General features: G+C 54.8%; 1 protein-coding gene across 1 annotated transcript in view; it reads right to left on the reverse strand.

The window, feature by feature from the left end:
* Positions 1 to 2,980: 2,980 nt before the first annotated feature.
* Positions 2,981 to 18,535, reverse strand: part of FAM135B (family with sequence similarity 135 member B) — a 213,858-nt gene continuing 198,303 nt past the window's right edge. The window contains exons 14-20 of the mRNA XM_066379568.1: positions 17,546 to 17,712; positions 15,596 to 15,687; positions 12,371 to 12,468; positions 10,694 to 10,845; positions 7,295 to 7,405; positions 5,773 to 5,886; positions 2,981 to 5,592 (exon numbers count right to left, since the gene is read on the reverse strand). Coding sequence (XP_066235665.1) covers positions 5,387 to 5,592; positions 5,773 to 5,886; positions 7,295 to 7,405; positions 10,694 to 10,845; positions 12,371 to 12,468; positions 15,596 to 15,687; positions 17,546 to 17,712 — 940 coding nt within the window. The 3' untranslated portion in view covers positions 2,981 to 5,386. The remainder of the gene's footprint in view (positions 5,593 to 5,772; positions 5,887 to 7,294; positions 7,406 to 10,693; positions 10,846 to 12,370; positions 12,469 to 15,595; positions 15,688 to 17,545; positions 17,713 to 18,535) is intronic.

Here is an 18,535-nt window from a genome sequence, read left to right on the forward strand (position 1 = left end):
TCGTGTTACAGAGAGTCTGCAAGGGTGTGCGGGAGACTGTCGGTGTTGTGTACAGAGGTGGTCGCCAGAACGAAGGCGCGTCAGGAATTCACAGTGGCAGCAAGCTATACATTCAGGTTCGTTTTCAGAGAAAGGGACCATGCCCAAGACCCGTCCCCTCCTCACCTTCTGCAGGGCCACAGGTCACATTGGAAAACTGAAAGTAACCCAAAACAAACATTTTTTTAAACAAATGAAATAACATAAATTCCCCAGAGCCCTACACGGTATGATCCATAAACACAAGCCACAGTCTACTTCTACTGGTCAAGGGTGAGTGCGCCAATGCTTAGGGACTCGCTCGGTGTGCCTGATTTGATCATCTACTTTTGCCTGTTACTTTGAAAAGAAACCAAGAGGTAAGTCAGCCACTGGGCAGTCAAAGACCTTGAACTGCAGACAGGGGCCACACCACTGAGGAGGTGGCGCTTGACAGGCTGCGCTGTAATCCACACCGTCTGGCCTCTTCTGCAAATTTCCCGGTTTGACACTGACCTGGGATGGTGGCCCCAACGAAGCTTTGAGGCCCTACCTGAGTGGCATGGCTGTTATCAGTGGGGCATCTTTTCTGGGCAGATTTCAGCTTCCAGACCCCAATGGGATGCCATGCCCACAAACCTGGAGTGTGGTTTGTTTGAAAGGGTCCTGAGATGATGACTGTCTCAATGTCCCCCCACCCCCGTTCTCGTGTGCCATTATTCTATCTATGTGGGCATGATTCCGTTTTCACGGCATCCGCTCCCCCTAGAGGGCAAACTCTTGAAGGGCAGGGTCCCACCTGATGAATTTCTGCAGCCACCAGTGCTTAGCACAGAACCAGAGACTAAGTAAACGCCCTTTTCAAAGCAACACCTTGGAGTGTACATTCTTGTGAAACCGTGGTGGTCAAGTCACAGACCTCCGTAGTGAGTTCCACACGGAGAAGATGTCACCCCGCTTATGTTCCATACAGTGCGTGGGACAGAATGAAGTGCTCTCTTGAAAGGAAATGATGAGAAACTAGGGAAGACACGTGCCTAGGTTATCGGACACACCCCCTTCCTCAGAGCAGGGCACGAGGAGGCAGGGTACGTCCCACGCAGTACGTTTAAGGGAAGACACGTGCCTAGGTTACCGGACACGCCCCCTTCCTCAGAGCAGGGCACGAGGAGGCAGGGTACGTCCCACGCAGTACGTTTAAGGGAAGACACGTGCCTCGGTTATCGGACACACCCTCTTCCTCAGAGCAGGGCACGAGGAGGCAGGGTACGTCCCACGCAGTACGTTTAGCCTTTTCAGGCCAAGCTGCAAAAGACACTCTCTGTGTGGCAGTAGAAAGATGCTAAGTGACGCTTGCAGAATTCAACCTTCCAAGCACATTGAAAGAGATGTAACATCATTCTCGGTTCTGTGTCCCGTTTTTAGCTTTCCGATAACTCTCAACTTAACCAGGACTTACACTCTACCCTGAGCAGGAAGACAGTTTTATTACCTAGGTCCTCCAATCATGCTCTGAACTGAGCTGGAAAACTCTGGTTTGGAGGCACCTGGAATTACAGTAAAATCTTCTGAGTGCTGGAAGTTTAAGCCTGAAGTTCCAGAAAGGTGATCTCCCTCAAGGCCATCGTGGATGAAGCGCTTGGAGGCCATGTACACGTTTCTTAATTTACCATGAAGAAAGTTTCCCACAGCTAAGCTCTCGTGATAAAATGCCCCTATGGCACCCCCCCCCCACTTTGAGAACACCTCCACTAAGCAGGCACTGTCCCAGACACTGTCCCCTTCGCACCCAGAGGTCTCGTTTGACCTTTCAAAGTAGATGTTTCCAAATCTATCATATAGAAGAGGAAACCTGATCCGTCCAACCAGCTTGAAAAGCAAGCCCCAGAGATAGAGAGACCCACCACCCGGATGTCTTATCCCGTCCACACGACTCTCCTCTTGCAAATCCAGAAGCTTCGAGGGTCAACACGAGCCAAAGCCAAGCCTTGGCTGCAATTGAGTCCATTGCTGTGGACTGACTGAGGGGCTAGAGAAGAAACTGTGAGCTGTCAAAGAACAGACCATCCTCAGCAAATACTCACGGGAACCCAGCCGGGATACAACACTGATAAAGACATGGTTCTGCTCTCAAGAAGACATATGCGGACGAGGGGGACCTACGAGGACACAGGTGAAGACATCGTGATGTTGGAATAGAGCAGAGGTCGGGAACTTTTCTGGCTGAGAGAGCCATGAATGCCACATATTTTAAAATGTAATTCTGTGAGAGCCATCCGACAACCCGTGTACTTTACTCATTACCCAATAAAAATCTGGTGTTGTCCCGGAGGACAGCTGTGATTGGCTCCAGCCACCCGCAGCCATGAACATGAGCGGTAGGAAATGAATGGATTGTAATACATGAGAATGTTTTATATTCTTAACGTTATTATTTTTTTTTCTGAAAGATTTGTCTGTGAGCCAGATGCAGCCATCAAAAGAGCCACATCTGGCTCGCGAGCCATAGGTTCCCGACCCCTGACGTAGAGAAAGGAGTGACCCTCCACCTTCTCCCCAGGGGGCGGGGCTCACCAGCGGCTTCCCACCTGCCGCTCAGTGACGGAGTTTGCCCCAAGCAACCTGAGGTTCCCTTCTGCTCTCCGAAGGCATCTGGCTCCTGAACAGCAAATCCCACGTCATCTCCATATGAGCAATGCTTATTTCTAAGTCATCCTGAGAAACCTACGGGTCATAAAGACATAACAAAAACCAAAACGATGCTGAGAATGAAGACATACCAGATGCTTATCTTTGGCAGGCATTTTGTTTATAATTTTTATCAATAATAGAATGTCCCTGTTTTACATTTCATATAGATATATTTATATATTATATGCATATGTGTGTATATATATATATTAGATATCTATACTTCAATAGAAAGAGACATAAAAAAAACCCTTTTCAAATGAGGCATGACATGTAGCACTTGACACGCTTATTTACAAGATAGAGGTGTACTTTCTACACGGTGACACGAGATGCTCTGAGGCCAGAGGGGGTTCACAGAGACAGCAGAGCACCCCCACGGGACAGAGGGGCACCATGCGGCTGGACGATTATTGCCGTGAGTTCTCACTATGTCCAGACAGCATGTGGAAGTTCAAAATGGCATCCGGTTTTCGGAAAAAGACAACGGGCAGAGGATAACACCCTGGCTCCATAACCGCTGGCCTCAGGGCCTCTCCCGTGACCAGGGGATGACAAACTGGGCCGACAGGAAGTGGAAACACAAGGTGAAATGCACTCGTCGAGGGGCGGGGCTCATTCCTCACTGGGCCAAAAAGGAGAAGTGGCTCTAAGGTAGGGTCCTGCGTTGAGCATGAGCATGGCGCTGTCCGGGCCGAGACACACACACACAGGGGCTGCTCTGCTGCAGGAACCAGTTCCTCCTGGGTTAGACAGCAGATTGGCACTGTTCCTGGGTAACAGAGACTCTGCCCAGCGGGAACTTAGAGAAACACCCAGTGGGAAAGTGACCAGAGGACTTACTAACCCCCTACATGTTAAGACCAGGATACAATGAAAGCTCAGACGACCCACAGAGAAGCCCTAACTCGGTTGTCTGGAGGTCTGTCTCTGCAGAACACCCAACTCCTGCCCCCATGTTTTTCTTTCATAAGAAACCCACAAATCTGTTCTCCTGCAAAGCTGCCTCTCTGGACATGGGTCCCAGGATCTGCATTTTGTTTTCCAAAGCCACCCCGGGAGGGATTCATGGGAGGAGTTTAAGTTCTCAGAGGAGCCTAGGTTTGCCGGTTTCATTACCATGGCATTGGTGGCCTCAGGTCATGGCCCAGGTGCTGGGAGACCAGGAATCTGGTCCCAGGTGAGTCTCCACACTCTCTAAGGGGATTCGGCAGAAGCAGGAAAGAGTTCGGGGCTGTTTCCCACCTACTCTCACACCCCCAGAAGGACGATCTCCCGTGTTGGTCATCCCTCCTGTCCAGGTCCCTGTGTTCCTCACTACAGCTAAATGATGCTCTGGGCTTCCTGTAGCCCGTGGAGTAGACTCAGTAGCCCGTGGTCAATCTGTGGGACCATTTTTAATATCCCAGTGGGCTTCAGAGCTCCCCTCACGCCACTTACCAATAACAGTGTCAGCTGAGCCCCCATCCTACTGCTGTCCTCCTCTCTGAGCTCCCTTTCGTTCCTGCTGTCTTGTTTATTTTATATTATTATTAGCATTATTTTTATCAATAGTGACCTTTCCTAGCCCTTTATTATCCTAAGGCAAGTAGACCTTTCTATTGAAAGATACCCAGCACCCTTCTCAGAGCCCCCCTGAGGTTTGGACTCCAGCACCCCTCCATTTAGATGTGTTCTCCTCCCACGGATAGGAGGAGCCGCCGCTGGTCCCGTGAATGGGTTTAATTTTTTTTTTTTTCTTTTTTGCAGTTGCATCAAATGCTGACATAGCGAGTCTTTGGAAGTGTCCCAGCGGGAGCATTCACGCACATGTGCGTTACTATCAGTGTCCCCTTCTGCTAGCTGTCGCCGAAGTCCATTGTCCCTACCACAGACAGAGAGTTAAGCAGTCACAGAAACAATCTGTGGAGCAGGGCTGTGCATAGCAAAGGTCTGGGGAAACAGGTGAGGTGACGTGTCATTCTAGTCTCCTCTGAAGCATCACGCCCCCCCCATGCCTTCAATCCCCCAGCCATTGCTGTGACATGAACTGGGGAGCGCAGCAAGCTGCCTCTGCCCCTTGCCGAGGACGCATCAGGCGGAGAGAAGGAGAGCATGACAGCACATTTTCCTGAACAAGTGACACATGGCGTCTAGCAAGGATTATATGTATACAGATATGTTCACTCTGCACAGAGGTCAACCTGAGTTCTGAAATGCTTGGGCGCACTTACTTTAACAATAATAATCTTTTTTTAAAAAAAAAAAAAGGTAAAAGCTGCAAGCTAGCAACATATCGGAGACGCCTAAACTGGAGGGTACTCTCTGTCAGCCACCGGTGCTGAGTTACAAAGGTTAGGCTCCCCTGACTCCCAAGACTGTTTGCTTTTATTTTCTCGTCTTCTCCCTAGAAAGCAGCTTGAAGGAGACCCCAGGTGGCTGGACAGGTTCGGGCGGAGTGTGTTGGTCTTGAACACGGTTGGCCGAGCTTTCCCGAGTCTCTGACAGGGACACAGACGCACCCGAGGTGTCCAGTGCCGCCGCCCCGCCCCCTGCATCCCTCCGCGCGGGGTCGCGCACGAGCACGAGGAGCGTGTCCTCTCTGAGCCCCGCCCTGGGAGGGTCGAGGTCTGCAAATGGGTGGCTCTGCTAAAGCTGTCCCGGGTCTGGAGCGTTTCCGGCACGCTCCCCAAGGCCACTACTTGAAGTAGTTGAGTCCCACCACCAAGAAGAACTTCTCCAGGAAGAGCTCGGAGTCCAGCACGGCGATGTGGGCCGCCCGGCCGATCAGGGTGTTGGCAGTGTTGGGCAGGGCGTGGAACACGTTGTGCCGGATCAGCGTGCAGTCTCTGGCTTCCACCAGAGGGCCCAGGAGGTTGTGGACCATCTCCGCGTACACGGGCCCTGCAGGGGGGAGGCAAGGGGAGGAAGTCAGGGCCCAAGGGAGCGGAGGAACCAGGGGACCGCCCCACGTGCGGCCGGGTTCCTATCCCTGCGCAGAACGTCTGAGGTGTCCCACCAGGCGGAGTCAAGTTCCTGAACATACCTGCGCTTTGTAAATCATCAACGTGCCACGTGGCTTACCTGTGTGTCTGTCCTTAAGGGCAGTTTTGCACATTTCAATCCTGGCCGAATGGAACGGCACGTAGCGGTCTTGGGGTGATGCCACCAGCACCACATTTTTAAAATACTGCAGACCTGCAACGAATCAGGTGGGTGCGTTTTACCCTGGGGGGAGGGTCTCTGCTACACCCTCCAGTGTGTGCCGCGGCACAGACCTGCCCCCGGGGAGGATGAGCGAGCAGACTGTGGCACACAGGTGGTGCCGCTGCAGAAGGACCGTCCTTCTGGTCTGAGCGAGCAGACTGTGGCACACAGGTGGTGCCGCTGCAGAAGGACCGTCCTTCTGGTCTGAGCGAGCAGACTGTGGCACACAGGTGGTGCCGCTGCAGAAGGACCGTCCTTCTGGTCTGAGGGGCTGAGAAAGTGACTGGCCACACTGGGCCTTTTGTACAATGACAGGGAGATGAGGGTTCTGTGCTTATCCGATGGGGAAGCTAAGGGACGTGGACCCAGCTACCTGGGACAGGAGACAAGCAAGGCGTGGGGGTGACAACGTTCTTCTGGGCCAGGGGCACTCAGGAATCCACGAGGAAGAAAGCCTAGTGTTTTGCTCCTCCTCCTCACCCACCGCTGGCCTCCGCACACCCCATGACAAGTGGGGCTCCTGCACCCCGGCGCCCTTCCTCCGTGCAGACTGGGCGAGGTGTGCTCTCCGCCCGCCGGGGAAGGACCTGTCTCCCTCTGCACCGTCAATAACAACGGACAGCCCTGGCCAGTTGGCTCAGCGGTAGAGTGTCAGCCTGGCGTGCAGGAGTCTCAGGTTCGATTCCCAGCCAGGGCACACAGGAGAGGCGCCCATCTCCATCTGCTTCTCCACCCCTCCCCCTCTCCTTCCTCTCTGTCTCTCTCTTCCCCTCCCGCAGCCGAGGCTCCATTGAAGCAAAGATGGCCCGGGCGCTGGGGATGGCTCCTTGGCCTCTGCCCCAGGCTCCAGAATGGCTCTGGTCGCCACAGAGCGACGCCCCGGAGGGGCAGAACATTGCCCCCTGGTGGGCATGCCGGGTGGATCCCGGTTGGGTGCATGCGGGAGTCTGTCTGACTGCCTCCCGGTTTCCAGCTTCGGAAAAATGAAAATAAATAAATAAATAAATAAATAAAAATGGACAGCGATTGTCTGCCTTTGCAGGTGGGCCTGTGCCTAGGGGAAGGGGCTGTGAGTCGGCCCCTAGACCTTGAGCCTGTCTGATCAGGAGAGCAAAGGATTGGTAGTAGGAACTAGAGGTGACAGAGCTCTGTAGCGAGACCCCTGCCCATACACCGTGGCTCCCACCTGATCCTTTCACATGCCTTGGGGGGCAGGCTGGGAGCAGCCCAGTTCATGGGGAGCTGTTGGCCTCCTGTGAGCTCAGCGGCTGGGCCACCTGGTCAGACCCGCCTGTGAGTGAGTCAGCTGGTGGGGAAGCCAGCTTGGGTCATACGGGGCTGGGGGGTGGGGCATCTCCAGCTCAGAGACAGGACCACACTCTGCAGGGAAGCCACTCACCTGTCTTTTGGCTGAGCTGGTAGAGGAAACACTTGCGGAGGTCGGCGTTATCCCTGAAGGTCAGCTGCAGGAGGGACCCAGATTTCTTCAGTTTCTGCATGAGCCACAAGCCTGGGAGAACCCCAGCAAACCCAAGTCAAAGACAGAAAACAGAGGGAGCAGGAGGTGACGGGGGAGGGGCCACAGGCAGCTGCGATGCTTAGAGTTCACTGGACACTAGGAGAGGGGCAGGCATTTTAGCAAACACTTGGGGAGCTAGGGCGTAGTCATCTGCATTCTGCTGTCCTGGGGGCAGAGAGATAAACTCATCCTGCAAAGACAGCAATGGCTCCAGGAGTCCTGACCCTGTCCGCACCCTTCCGTCACCCCGTCTGCCTCCGTCGATCTAGGCTGAGGGAGCAACCCTGAACACAGAAACATAGGAAGGATGCCCCTTACCGATCGGGAAAAACCAACCTCTTGTCTCAGAGTCCGTCTACATCCCGACACTAACAAGGGTGAGGAGGAGCGTTATGTCACAACCAAAAAAAAAAAAATTTAATGAAAATGCAAGGAAATAAAATGAGATAGAGTGCGTGCGTATATTCCCGACACCGCCGTGTAAATGGGTGTGCACAGCGGTAGTGACTCTAGGTGTGCAGGGTCGGGAGGGTGATGGTGGGCCTCTTTCTAGAACTCTTCAGGGTGTTGCAATATAACTCTATAATCGTGTAAAAAAGTAAAAAGAAATGTGGTTTAAAATCGTTTGTTTTTCTCCAGAGATGGCTCCCCTGACGTGAGGGAAGACCAAGACGAAGAGGAAGAGACTTCCAAACGGCTCACAGTCACAAATGACGTCCTGAGAATAACATACACGCCAACGCAAGCAATCCGCCCCACCCCCGTCCCGTGGGGACAGTGCACTCTGGGGCAGCTCATGAGAGGAGACCCCAGCGCCACGGAACGGCCGGTGCCATCGGGAACCACTGAAGTCTTCACTGGGAATATGACTGAATAAACTCTTTCAGATTAGACAAAACCCAACAGCCTATCTGGGCTGCCAGGCACCAGACTGTCACTTTCGGGTAGTGTCTCCTCGGTCTACGGGGTTAGTCTAACACCTGTCACATCGTCAGGCTCTTGTGGGGACCTCCACAGCCACCTTCTGCCCCTCCAGGTCCTCCTGAAGTATTTCTGTCACAAAGCACCCCGTCGCTTGCTGGTCACACCGGGCCCCTGGGGCACTCCACACACTGTTTCTCCTGCACAGAAGCCTGTGTCCCATTCGCTGTCATGGGCTGTTCATCTTCCATGATTCACTGAGCCCTCAGCCTTGCTGCTTTGTCCACAATGATGTCACTCCTTACAACCAGAGGGGCCTGTGAGGGCCTCTAGGGAGCTGTGTCCCCACATCCCAGAAAGACGTGTAGAATTCTGCTACAGCTGACCTCCCATACATGTTCGTTAACTTCATCCTTCCCTTGTTTAATCCTCAACGACTTAATACACACACAAACATAGGTGCAAGCACACCATATATATACGTGTATGTATGTGTATGAGAGACATGCATATATACACATACATACACATATATATGTCCTCAATGTATCCGTACATATACATAAATACACATATATATAGACACACACACACATTAGCTTTATTTTAAAAATAAGGAAAGCTAAGTAGCACAGAGATTTAAACATCTTGGCCAGAGTCCTCACTATGTGTCTGGGTTGGAAGGGACATGATTTAAAAAGGCTGTTGCTATATAGACTCTTCCCCCACACAGAGTCCCACTGAGGGCTACAGACAGAATGCTTGTATTCCCCCAAATTCACATGTTGAAAACTAACCCTTCAATGTGATGGGATTGGGAGGTGGGGCCTTGGGGGTGATTAGATCATGAGGGTGGGGCCCTCCTGAATGGGATTAGTGCCCTTAGGAAAGAGACCCCATCGAGCTCCCTTGCCCCTTCTGCCACTGGGGACACAACAAGATGGCCATCTGTGAAGCAGGAAACTGGCCCTCACTAGAGAACGACCATGAATCTGGTGTACCTAGATCTCAGACGTCCAGCCTCCAGAACTGTGAGAAATAAACACTGCTGTTTATAAGCCCCCAGACTACGGACCCTGTTCCAACAGTCCAGATGGATGAAGACATGCGTGCTCTCTCTACCACAGACACCGTTCTACTACAGATCCTGTTCCAGCAGCCCAGATGGATGGAGACACGCGTGCTCTCTCTCCCACAGACACCGTTCTACCACGGACCCTGTTCCAGCAGTCCAGATGGATGGAGACACGCGTGCTCAGCCCAGATGGATGGAGACACGTGTGCTCAGTCCAGATGGATGGAGACACGCGTGCTCTCTCTCCCACAGACACCATCCTACTACAGACCCTGTTCCAGCAGTCCAGATGGATGGAGACACGCGTGCTCTCTCTCCCACAGACACCGTTCTACTACGGACCCTGTTCCAGCAGTCCAGATGGATGGAGACACGCGTGCTCTCTCTCCCACAGACACTGTTCTACTACAGACCCTGTTCCAGCAGCCCAGATGGATGGAGACACACGTGCTCTCTCTCCCACAGACACTGTTCTACTACAGACCCTGTTCCAGCAGTCCAGATGGATGGAGACACGCGTGCTCTCTCTCCCACAGACACCGTTCTACTACGGACCCTGTTCCAGCAGTCCAGATGGATGGAGACACGTGTGCTCTCTCTCCCACAGACACTGTTCTACTACAGACCCTGTTCCAGCAGCCCAGATGGATGGAGACACACGTGCTCTCTCTCCCACAGACACTGTTCTACTACGGACCCTGTTCCAGCAGCCCAGATGGATGGAGACACACGTGCTCAGCCCAGATGGATGGAGACACGCGTGCTCAGTCTAGATGGATGGAGACACGCATGCTTTCTCTCCCACAGACACCGTTCTACTACGGACCCTGTTCCAGCAGTCCAGATGGATGGAGACACGCGTGCTCAGCCCAGATGGATGGAGACACGTGTGCTCAGTCCAGATGGATGGAGACACGCGTGCTCTCTCTCCCACAGACACCGTTCTACTACAGACCCTGTTCCAGCAGTCCAGATGGATGGAGACATGCGTGCTCTCTCTCCCACAGACACCATTCTGCCTCTTGAAACTTTTCCAGCCGGCGCCCACTCCAGGGATATCGCCTGTTTCCAGAAAGCAGAAAGCAGACGAGGTCCCAGAAACACCTGGTCTAACAGCACTCGGGACAAACCAGAGGCCACCGTCCTCAGCCCAGGTACCCCCCACCGTCCACGCCTGGAAGAGCTGCCCAAGTCACAGGGTTCCATTGAGAAGCCCGCCTCTGGCTCTGTCTCTCCTCCGCCCGGAGTGCATCTGAGGAATGACAAGCTCGGCCAAGTCTTACCTGTACTAACCAGGGTGCTGCTGTTGTACAGGGTCCCCAGGTGGGGGCCGGAGAGCGACAGGAATGTGTGGAGTTTGTTGAGGTAATACCGGAACCGGGGCCTCGTCAGGACCGACCTGATGATGATGTTTCCGAGGGAATGGCCGATGAAGCTGGGGGGGGGGGGGACGGACAGAAATGGTGTCAGAGTGTCCGTGGGCCCACTGTCCACGAGTCCTGCCCTGGGAGCGCCCAGAGGTCGGCGCCCTCCCCCTCCCACTGGATTTGGGGGCACTGGCCCAGAGTGTAGGGCCACCACTTCATCCCCGCCAGGTGTCCGCACACCGGCCCTGGTAAGCCTGAGATGGGGTCTTTGCGAATGGAAGCCTCTGTGTCCAGTGTGGTCAGAGGGACGTGCGGGCGCCTAGCCCACCTTTATAGGGTTAGAGCAGCCCTCTTCCCCCCGTCTGGTCTCCACATCTCCCCTTAGTCCCCCGGGTCCTTTCCGAGCACTAAACCACCCTGGTCATCCACAGCAGTGGTCCCCAACCCCCGGGCTGCAGACCAGTACCGGTCCGTGGGTCATTTGGTACCGGTCCACAGAGAAAGAATAAATAACTTATATTATTTCCATTTTATTTATATTTAAGTCTGAATGATGTTTTATTATTAAAAAATGACCAGATTCCCTCTGTTACATCTGTCTAAGACTCACTCTTGATGCTTGTCTCAGTCACGTGATACATTTATCCGTCCCACCCTAAAGGCCGGTCCGTGAAAATATTTTCTGACATTAAACCGGTCCATGGCCCAAAAAAGGTTGGGGACCACTGATCCACGGAACACAATCCCAACTGCGTAGCCCCCACTCCTGATGAGGCCAATCGCGACCTGACTTGTGCAACCTCTCCAGTGCCATTTGTCCATCACTCTCTCCCCCATGACAGACTTGCCCACCTGCCTGCCCTCCCCCACCCCGGGGACACCCCTCCTACCTGCTCTGCCCCTGACCCACTGTTCTCACAGGTCTATGGATCCAACACAGCGATCCTCTCAAATTAAATAATTGCCATGGAGACCTTATACCAGAGGGATGCCTTCCCGCCTTGCCCTCTGATTTTCATCTGACCTCTGGGGGCCTCCGCCCCCTGGCTGGTGGACTAAGAAGGAAGCAACATCTTATCCCTGAGTCCTCCGTGGGCTGCCCGCCGCTGGGACCTATCACAACGCCTACACACTGCAAGGACAAGCTACCGACGTTCCCCTCAATAGTGTAAAACATTTACGCCAAGAGGCCAGTCAGAGTGGAAGGACACAATTGGTCCCGACCGAAACCCTCTTTCTGGGCGGGTAACGCGCTCAGCTTGGCCACGTGTCCTCTCGGCGCCGGGGCTCAGAGATGTCAAAGCTCGCAAAGGTCACGTGGCATAGAGTTGGGATTCAGACTCGTGGGTGTTAGAAGCACAAAACTGCCAACCTAGGAACGCCGGGCTGAGCTGCGGATGCTTACGCGCCTGCACACGTGCCGCGGGGGCTGCAGCGTGCCGCTTCTGCGGAAAGAGATCCACTCCCTTACCGGTGGCGAGTCACCTTATCGCGCTGTATACAGAAGGCGTCACGCGGGTGCTGTATGCAGCCACCGCTCAAGGGCATCAACCACCCCTTCCCCGGCATTCGGGCCCCGTGGTCTCCTTTTACCTAATTCGGGAGATGGAGAGGTTGTACAGCTGGATGTGCTGAATGATTTCATCCAATAACCGATCGGTCATGGTGTCGAAATCTGCAAATGTGTCCATCTGGAAGAGGAGAGAGTTAACGGGGCGTCAAGCGGGGTCAGAGCAGGGCTGAGCTCTTCCGTTCAACCGCCTTCTTCATTCAACACCGCAGTGCGTTCTGGGAGAGTGTCTCAGCCTCAGGCGGGGTAGACTGGAACTCAGCATCCAGAAACGGGCTCACAGAGGGGGACCCTGAGGAAGAGACTCAGGGACACGGAAGCTGCCTCAGCTAGGAGGGGGACCGATGACGGAAGGGAGACACGGGAGAGATGGGGAGCAGCACGCCTGCAGTCAGTCCCTGGGTATTGCTGTCCCTGTGTCACAGAGAAGGAAGCATGTTCTGAGAGGTGACGCCGCCATGCACTATGATTCACACCCAGGTCCGCCTAACACCGGAGCCCCTGCTGGTCCAGAGGGCAGACGTCTGCTTGGAGAAGGACCCCAAAGCCACCTGTGTCTTAGGAAGGATGTCCAGGGAGAGGAGAGCGTCAAAGGAAGAGGAGGAAGGTCGCACATGCCTGAGCATCGGAAGGGTGGGCGTGGGGAAGACCTACGAGGCTGGCTTCTAGAACGTCGAGGACTGGCTTCCGGACACACAGATGGGAACATAGAGAGACATGGGGTCGTAGGTGCAGCTGTCCTGCAGTGCCATGGGTTACAGGAGTTGTGCAGAGGTCAGGGTCTCCTGAGCATCCCTCCGATGGGGAGGAGGGGAAGGAGGGAAGAGAGGACCTGCAGGGCTCACTGTCACCTGCCACCAATGGACCTTGAGGCTCTGGGGGGAAAGAGCTCGCTGGTCAATGTCTTAGCATCCGTGCTTACAGCCAGCTCCTGCTTGGAGGGCCTGTGGCTTGGTCTGCTCCCCCAGGTGAACTAAGTCTCCAAGGGGGATACTGTGGCCTGCTCCTGAGCGTCAGCTGACAGATGAGGTAAAATACTCGCCACACACACAAGACGTGCTGCTATGTCCATGACCCCCTAGCCTTTCAGACTCTGCTTCCTCCTCTGTGTATTATTAATTTCACGTGAGTTATTAAATAAACGGCAGCAATTATGAAGCCTGTGTTGACCACAATGAGAAATACTCTGGGAATCACAATAGGTTTCTTAAAAAAAGTGATAGCAGAAACTTGCCAATCAGCATGGCTTTAAAGACATATATTGAACGTCTGTGTGCTTATGAGAATGACTAGGGAACAACGTGGTGAGCAGACGGTGTTTTATTGAGTTGTACACTTGAAACCTGTACGGTTTGGTGGTCCCAATACACTCAAACTTAAAAATGCAAAATTTAAAAAACAATAACAACATGCTGTGGAATACCATCCCTCCTGAGTGGCCACTTGTCCCCTCCACACCCTATGGCACCAGCCCCGGAGTCCCCTCCACACCCTATGGAACCAGCCCCGGAGTCCCTGTGGTATCGGGGACCTGCCCCACTCGTCCCCTCCACACCCTATGGCACCAGCCCGGAGTCCCCTCCACACCCTATGGCACCAGCCCCGGAGTCCCCTCCACACCCTATGGCACCAGCCCCGGAGTCCCCTCCACACCCTATGGCACCAGCCCCGGAGTCCCCTCCACACCCTATGGCACCAGCCCCGGAGTCCCCTCCACACCCTATGGCACCAGCCCCGGAGTCCCCTCCACACCCTATGGCATCAGCCCCGGAGTCCCCTCCACACCCTATGGCACCAGCCCCGGAGTCCCTATGGTATCGGGGACCTGCCCCACTCGTCCCTCCACACCCTATGGCACCAGCCCGGAGTCCCCTCCACACCCTGTGGAACCAGCCCCGGAGTCCCCTCCACACTCTATGGCACCAGCCCCGGAGTCCCTATGGTATCGGGGACCTGCCCCACTCGTCCCTCCACACCCTATGGCACCAGCCCGGAGTCCCCTCCACACCCTGTGGAACCAGCCCCGGAGTCCCCTCCACACTCTATGGCACCAGCCCCGGAGTCCCTGTGGTATCGGGGACCTGCCCCACTGCCCGGGGGGCTCATGCTCACGCCCAGCAGGGTGCTTTTCCTGAGAAGATGTCCCTTGCTAACAGCCCCCACTTTCCTCTGCCAATCATACCTGACTAGCACAAACACAAGGTCACCAAGTCCTGGCCACTCCTTCCCTGACCCGTCCTCTAAGCGTCCTGGGCATCCTGAGTGTCCCTCCCCCCGCCTCCTCAGGACATGAATCCCACTGGGCAGATATTATAGTTGGGGGTGCCCAAGATCATCTTCCGGAAGAGCATGGGAGGTGCCTTCCTCGCCGGGTCAGACAGACCACGGAGCCCTGGATAACCGTCAGAGGCTCTGTGGCCTCGCCCGAGAGCAGGAGATGATGCATCAACACTGAACAGAAGGCGTGTGAGGAAGAAATGAAGGAACAGGTGCAGAGGGCTCAGCATGCAGTCGGTGCTCAAACGGTTCTCTCTCTTCTCCTCCCATTTCTACTTCTCTCCCCGGCATGGTACATGACCTCGTATGTAGCAGGTGTCAAAGAAAAGGCAACTGAACTGAGCACTCACGGTGGAGGAATGAGACTTGGCCCTCTGGAGTTGGCTTGTTGATTACTCTGGACAATTCCCTTCCCCAGGGTCATGGGGCCCTACAGGTCTAAGCAGGCTATGCCTCCACACAATGCTGCCCCCCATCTGTCTCAGGCCCCATGGGGTGGGAGTCCACAACCCCTCCCCCCAGCCCCACCCCCTGGTCGTGGAATCTCTAAATTCTCGCCTACTTTGACAGTCTCATTAGGGCTCCAGACCTTGATGTGACAGTGGCTCCACACCAAGTGGCCCCACATGACTGTAAGGGGGTCATACCCAGCTCCCCGGTCACATAGACACCAGGAACAGCCCCCCAGGGAAGACCCAGAGATACCCAAGGCACGTATGCTCCGCGCTGTCATCCAGCCTAATAATGCCCAGTGTGGTCAAAGGGTTCCAGTCACCTGCCTCGCCTGTCCCCACTTTGTCTCTTCCCTCACCCGCCCCTAAGAGAAGAGTCCCTTCTCCCAGACCCTCTGAGTGCCCGGCCAGGTCCCCTCCTATCTGCGAGTCCACAGCTGCCCTGGTGACTTGAGGGGTTCAGGTAAGACGTGAGTGACTGAGGGGGTCTTTCCGTTCTGATTCTCTTTGTCACCATACCTGGTTCTTCTCAGACATCAGGAAGTCCAGTTTGCCCCCAGGGAGTCCCAGTTCTATGAACGTCTTTACCAGCCGGAGGTCTGCACTGTTCCCTGGAAACAACAGAGAACCCCCCCGAAGTCCATCACACCAGAGCCGACGCAGGGGTGGATTTCTCCTTCTCCCTCCATTCCCCGCGTTGACTGTTTTTTGTTTTTTTTGTGTGTGTTTTTTTTTTGGTAAGCAGATAATATAAACAACTAAAAGAAGTACAGCCACCGTCCCACACAGCCTTGCCCCCCCAGGGTCAGAGCCTTCCTGGAAATCCCCCGTTATTGGAACTCCTCCGTGACCTATGGACACGAGGCTGTGGGCATCCCGCCCCCAGGGGCGGCAGGAGGTACAGCGCCAGCCTCCTTCGTCCACAGCCAATTCCATTCACTCAGGATATTCTGCAAGTGCTGCCCCTCGATGGCGGACATGCCACCACGTGACATCTACAGATCCCCTCCTAAATTTTTTTAATCGTTTTTTAAAGAGTTTTTTTTAATTTTTGTTTTTATTTTATTTATTAATTTTAGAAAGGAGAGAGAGAGAGAGAGCAGAGAGAGAGACAGAGAGAGAGGGGGGGGTTGGAGCAGGAAGCATCAACTCCATATGTGCCTTGACCAGGCAAGCCCAGGGTTTTGAACCGGCGACCTCAGCATTTCCAGGTCGATGCTTTTTCCACTGCGCCACCACAGGTCAGGCCCCCTCCTAAATTTTTTGTTTCATACAAAGACAATCTAGTTCTGCCTCTTCCAAGGACTTCACCAGTCCATCATATGGGACAGTCAGGGGCTGTTATCTACTCTAGAGTAAGAGTTGTCCATGGGCACAGGAGTCATGAGGGTGTCAGAGTGATGGGTGCCCCCGCTCCTCAGTGTCGGGGTGTCAGAGCGAGGGGTGCCCTCCGCTCCTCAGTGTCGGGGTGTCAGAGCGAGGGGTGCCCTCCGCTCCTCAGTGTCGGGGTGTCAGAGCGAGGGGTGCCCTCCGCTCCTCAGTGTCGGGGTGTCAGAGCGAGGGGTGCCCCCGCTCCTCAGTGTCGGGGTGTCAGAGCGAGGGGAGCCCTCCGCTCCTCAGTGTCGGGGTGTCAGAGCGAGGGGTGCCCTCCGCTCCTCAGTGTCGGGGTGTCAGAGCGAGGGGTGCCCCCGCTCCTCAGTGTCGGGGTGTCAGAGCGAGGGGTGCCCCCGCTCCTTAGTGTCGGGGTGTCAGAGCGAGGGGTGCCCCCGCTCCTCAGTGTCGGGGTGTCAGAGCGAGGGGTGCCCCCGCTCCTCAGTGTCGGGGTGTCAGAGCGAGGGGTGCCCTCCGCTCCTCAGTGTCGGGGTGTCAGAGTGAGGGGTGCCCTCCGCTCCTCAGTGTCGGGGTGTCAGAGCGAGGGGTGCCCTCCGCTCCTCAGTGTCGGGGTGTCAGAGCGAGGGGTGCCCTCCGCTCCTCAGTGTCGGGGTGTCAGAGCGAGGGGTGCCCTCCGCTCCTCAGTGACTGGTGGGGGAGGCGGGGAAGGAGGACTTCGGGACCTGAGGCTGCTGCGAACAGCAGAGGCTCCGGATCACATTCCTTCCCTCCCTCCCTCCCTCCCTCCCTCCCTCCCTCCCTCCCTCCCTCCCTTCCTCCCTCCCTCCCTCCCTCCCTCCCCCCCCTCCCTCCCATTCATCCATTATTCCATTCGTACCTTCACTCCATTCATTGGCTCATTTATGGACTTCACTTTCTCCACAGATTTTCATGCCAGACAGATCTTCCCCTTGGGGGACAAGGTCATGCCATTTCCCTGGACCCAGCATACGTACTGTCAGCCCACAGGTGCCAACCGGCCCATGCTTGAAGCCGCGCCCAATCCAAATGCATTCACAAATATCGTATTATACGTTGTTTCTAGCACAGAATGTTCAAGAGAAACCCATTTTGTCTTCTTTTGTGTTTGGAACTCACCATCCAGGCCATGGACACAGACCACCAGGTGAATCCCATCTTCCAAATTCCCCTCCTCTTCCTCTGGTGGGAAATACGGCATGTCAGAAGCTAGTACGGACAAGTCACTGTACAGAAATCCATCAATCTTCAGCTCTTTTTTAAATTTTTCTTTGGCCTGATAGAAACTGGAGAATACAGGAATTAATCGCCAGCCAGGCTGCGCAGCACACATTGAGCGAGAAAGGGGTGGAGCCGGGGAGTGGGGGGTGAGGACCACCCACAGGGGAGTACTTGCCACAGGGCAGGGGCTGGCTGCGAGCCCTCGGGGGAGGCTCGTGAGGGAAGCTTTGCTCTGAATGAGGAGACAGGACAGCACTCTCCCTGGAAAAACCACAGGCTATCCTGGTTTGAGACCTGCAGATTTCCCTGGGGTTCCTGCACTGAACAGACTTGTGGGGTTCCACCCAGCTCCAGGGGTCCACAGTTTTCACAAAGGCCTTCCCAGTGTGGACGCTCTTGACCTCGCCCCGCAAGGCTGAGGTGCCGACTTCACTTACTTCTCCAGCACCCTCTCCTCGCCTCCAAGAAGAACCCGTCCCTCACCACTCCCTGCGTGAATTACGCTGCTCGGGGTCCGTGACTTCCTGCGTTCGGGTCTACCTGCCCACCTGGTCACCGTGTTCTCTGCCCGGTTATCTGACAGGGTGGTGGTCAAGAGCACGGACTCGGGGGTCACCCCGTGCAGGTCAGACTCTCAGCTCTCACCCTTACCAGCTGTGGGCCAGATCACCTGACCTCCCTGCATTCTGTCTCTTCATGTACTTAAGGGGAGTGGCAGTGTTATCGCATCAATAATGTTACTCTGTGTATTGAGATGATCTGTGACTCAAACTTAGAAAACTGTGAAACAGACTGAGTAGGAAGAAAAGTGAATTGATGGCTAGCCATGTTGCCACCACCATCCTCACCAGCATCACCGCCATCAGTTTACGTGTCATCTTCGGAAAG

Source organism: Saccopteryx leptura, chromosome 3 (assembly GCF_036850995.1).
Source record: "Saccopteryx leptura isolate mSacLep1 chromosome 3, mSacLep1_pri_phased_curated, whole genome shotgun sequence".
Classification (NCBI taxonomy): Eukaryota; Metazoa; Chordata; class Mammalia; order Chiroptera; family Emballonuridae; genus Saccopteryx; species Saccopteryx leptura.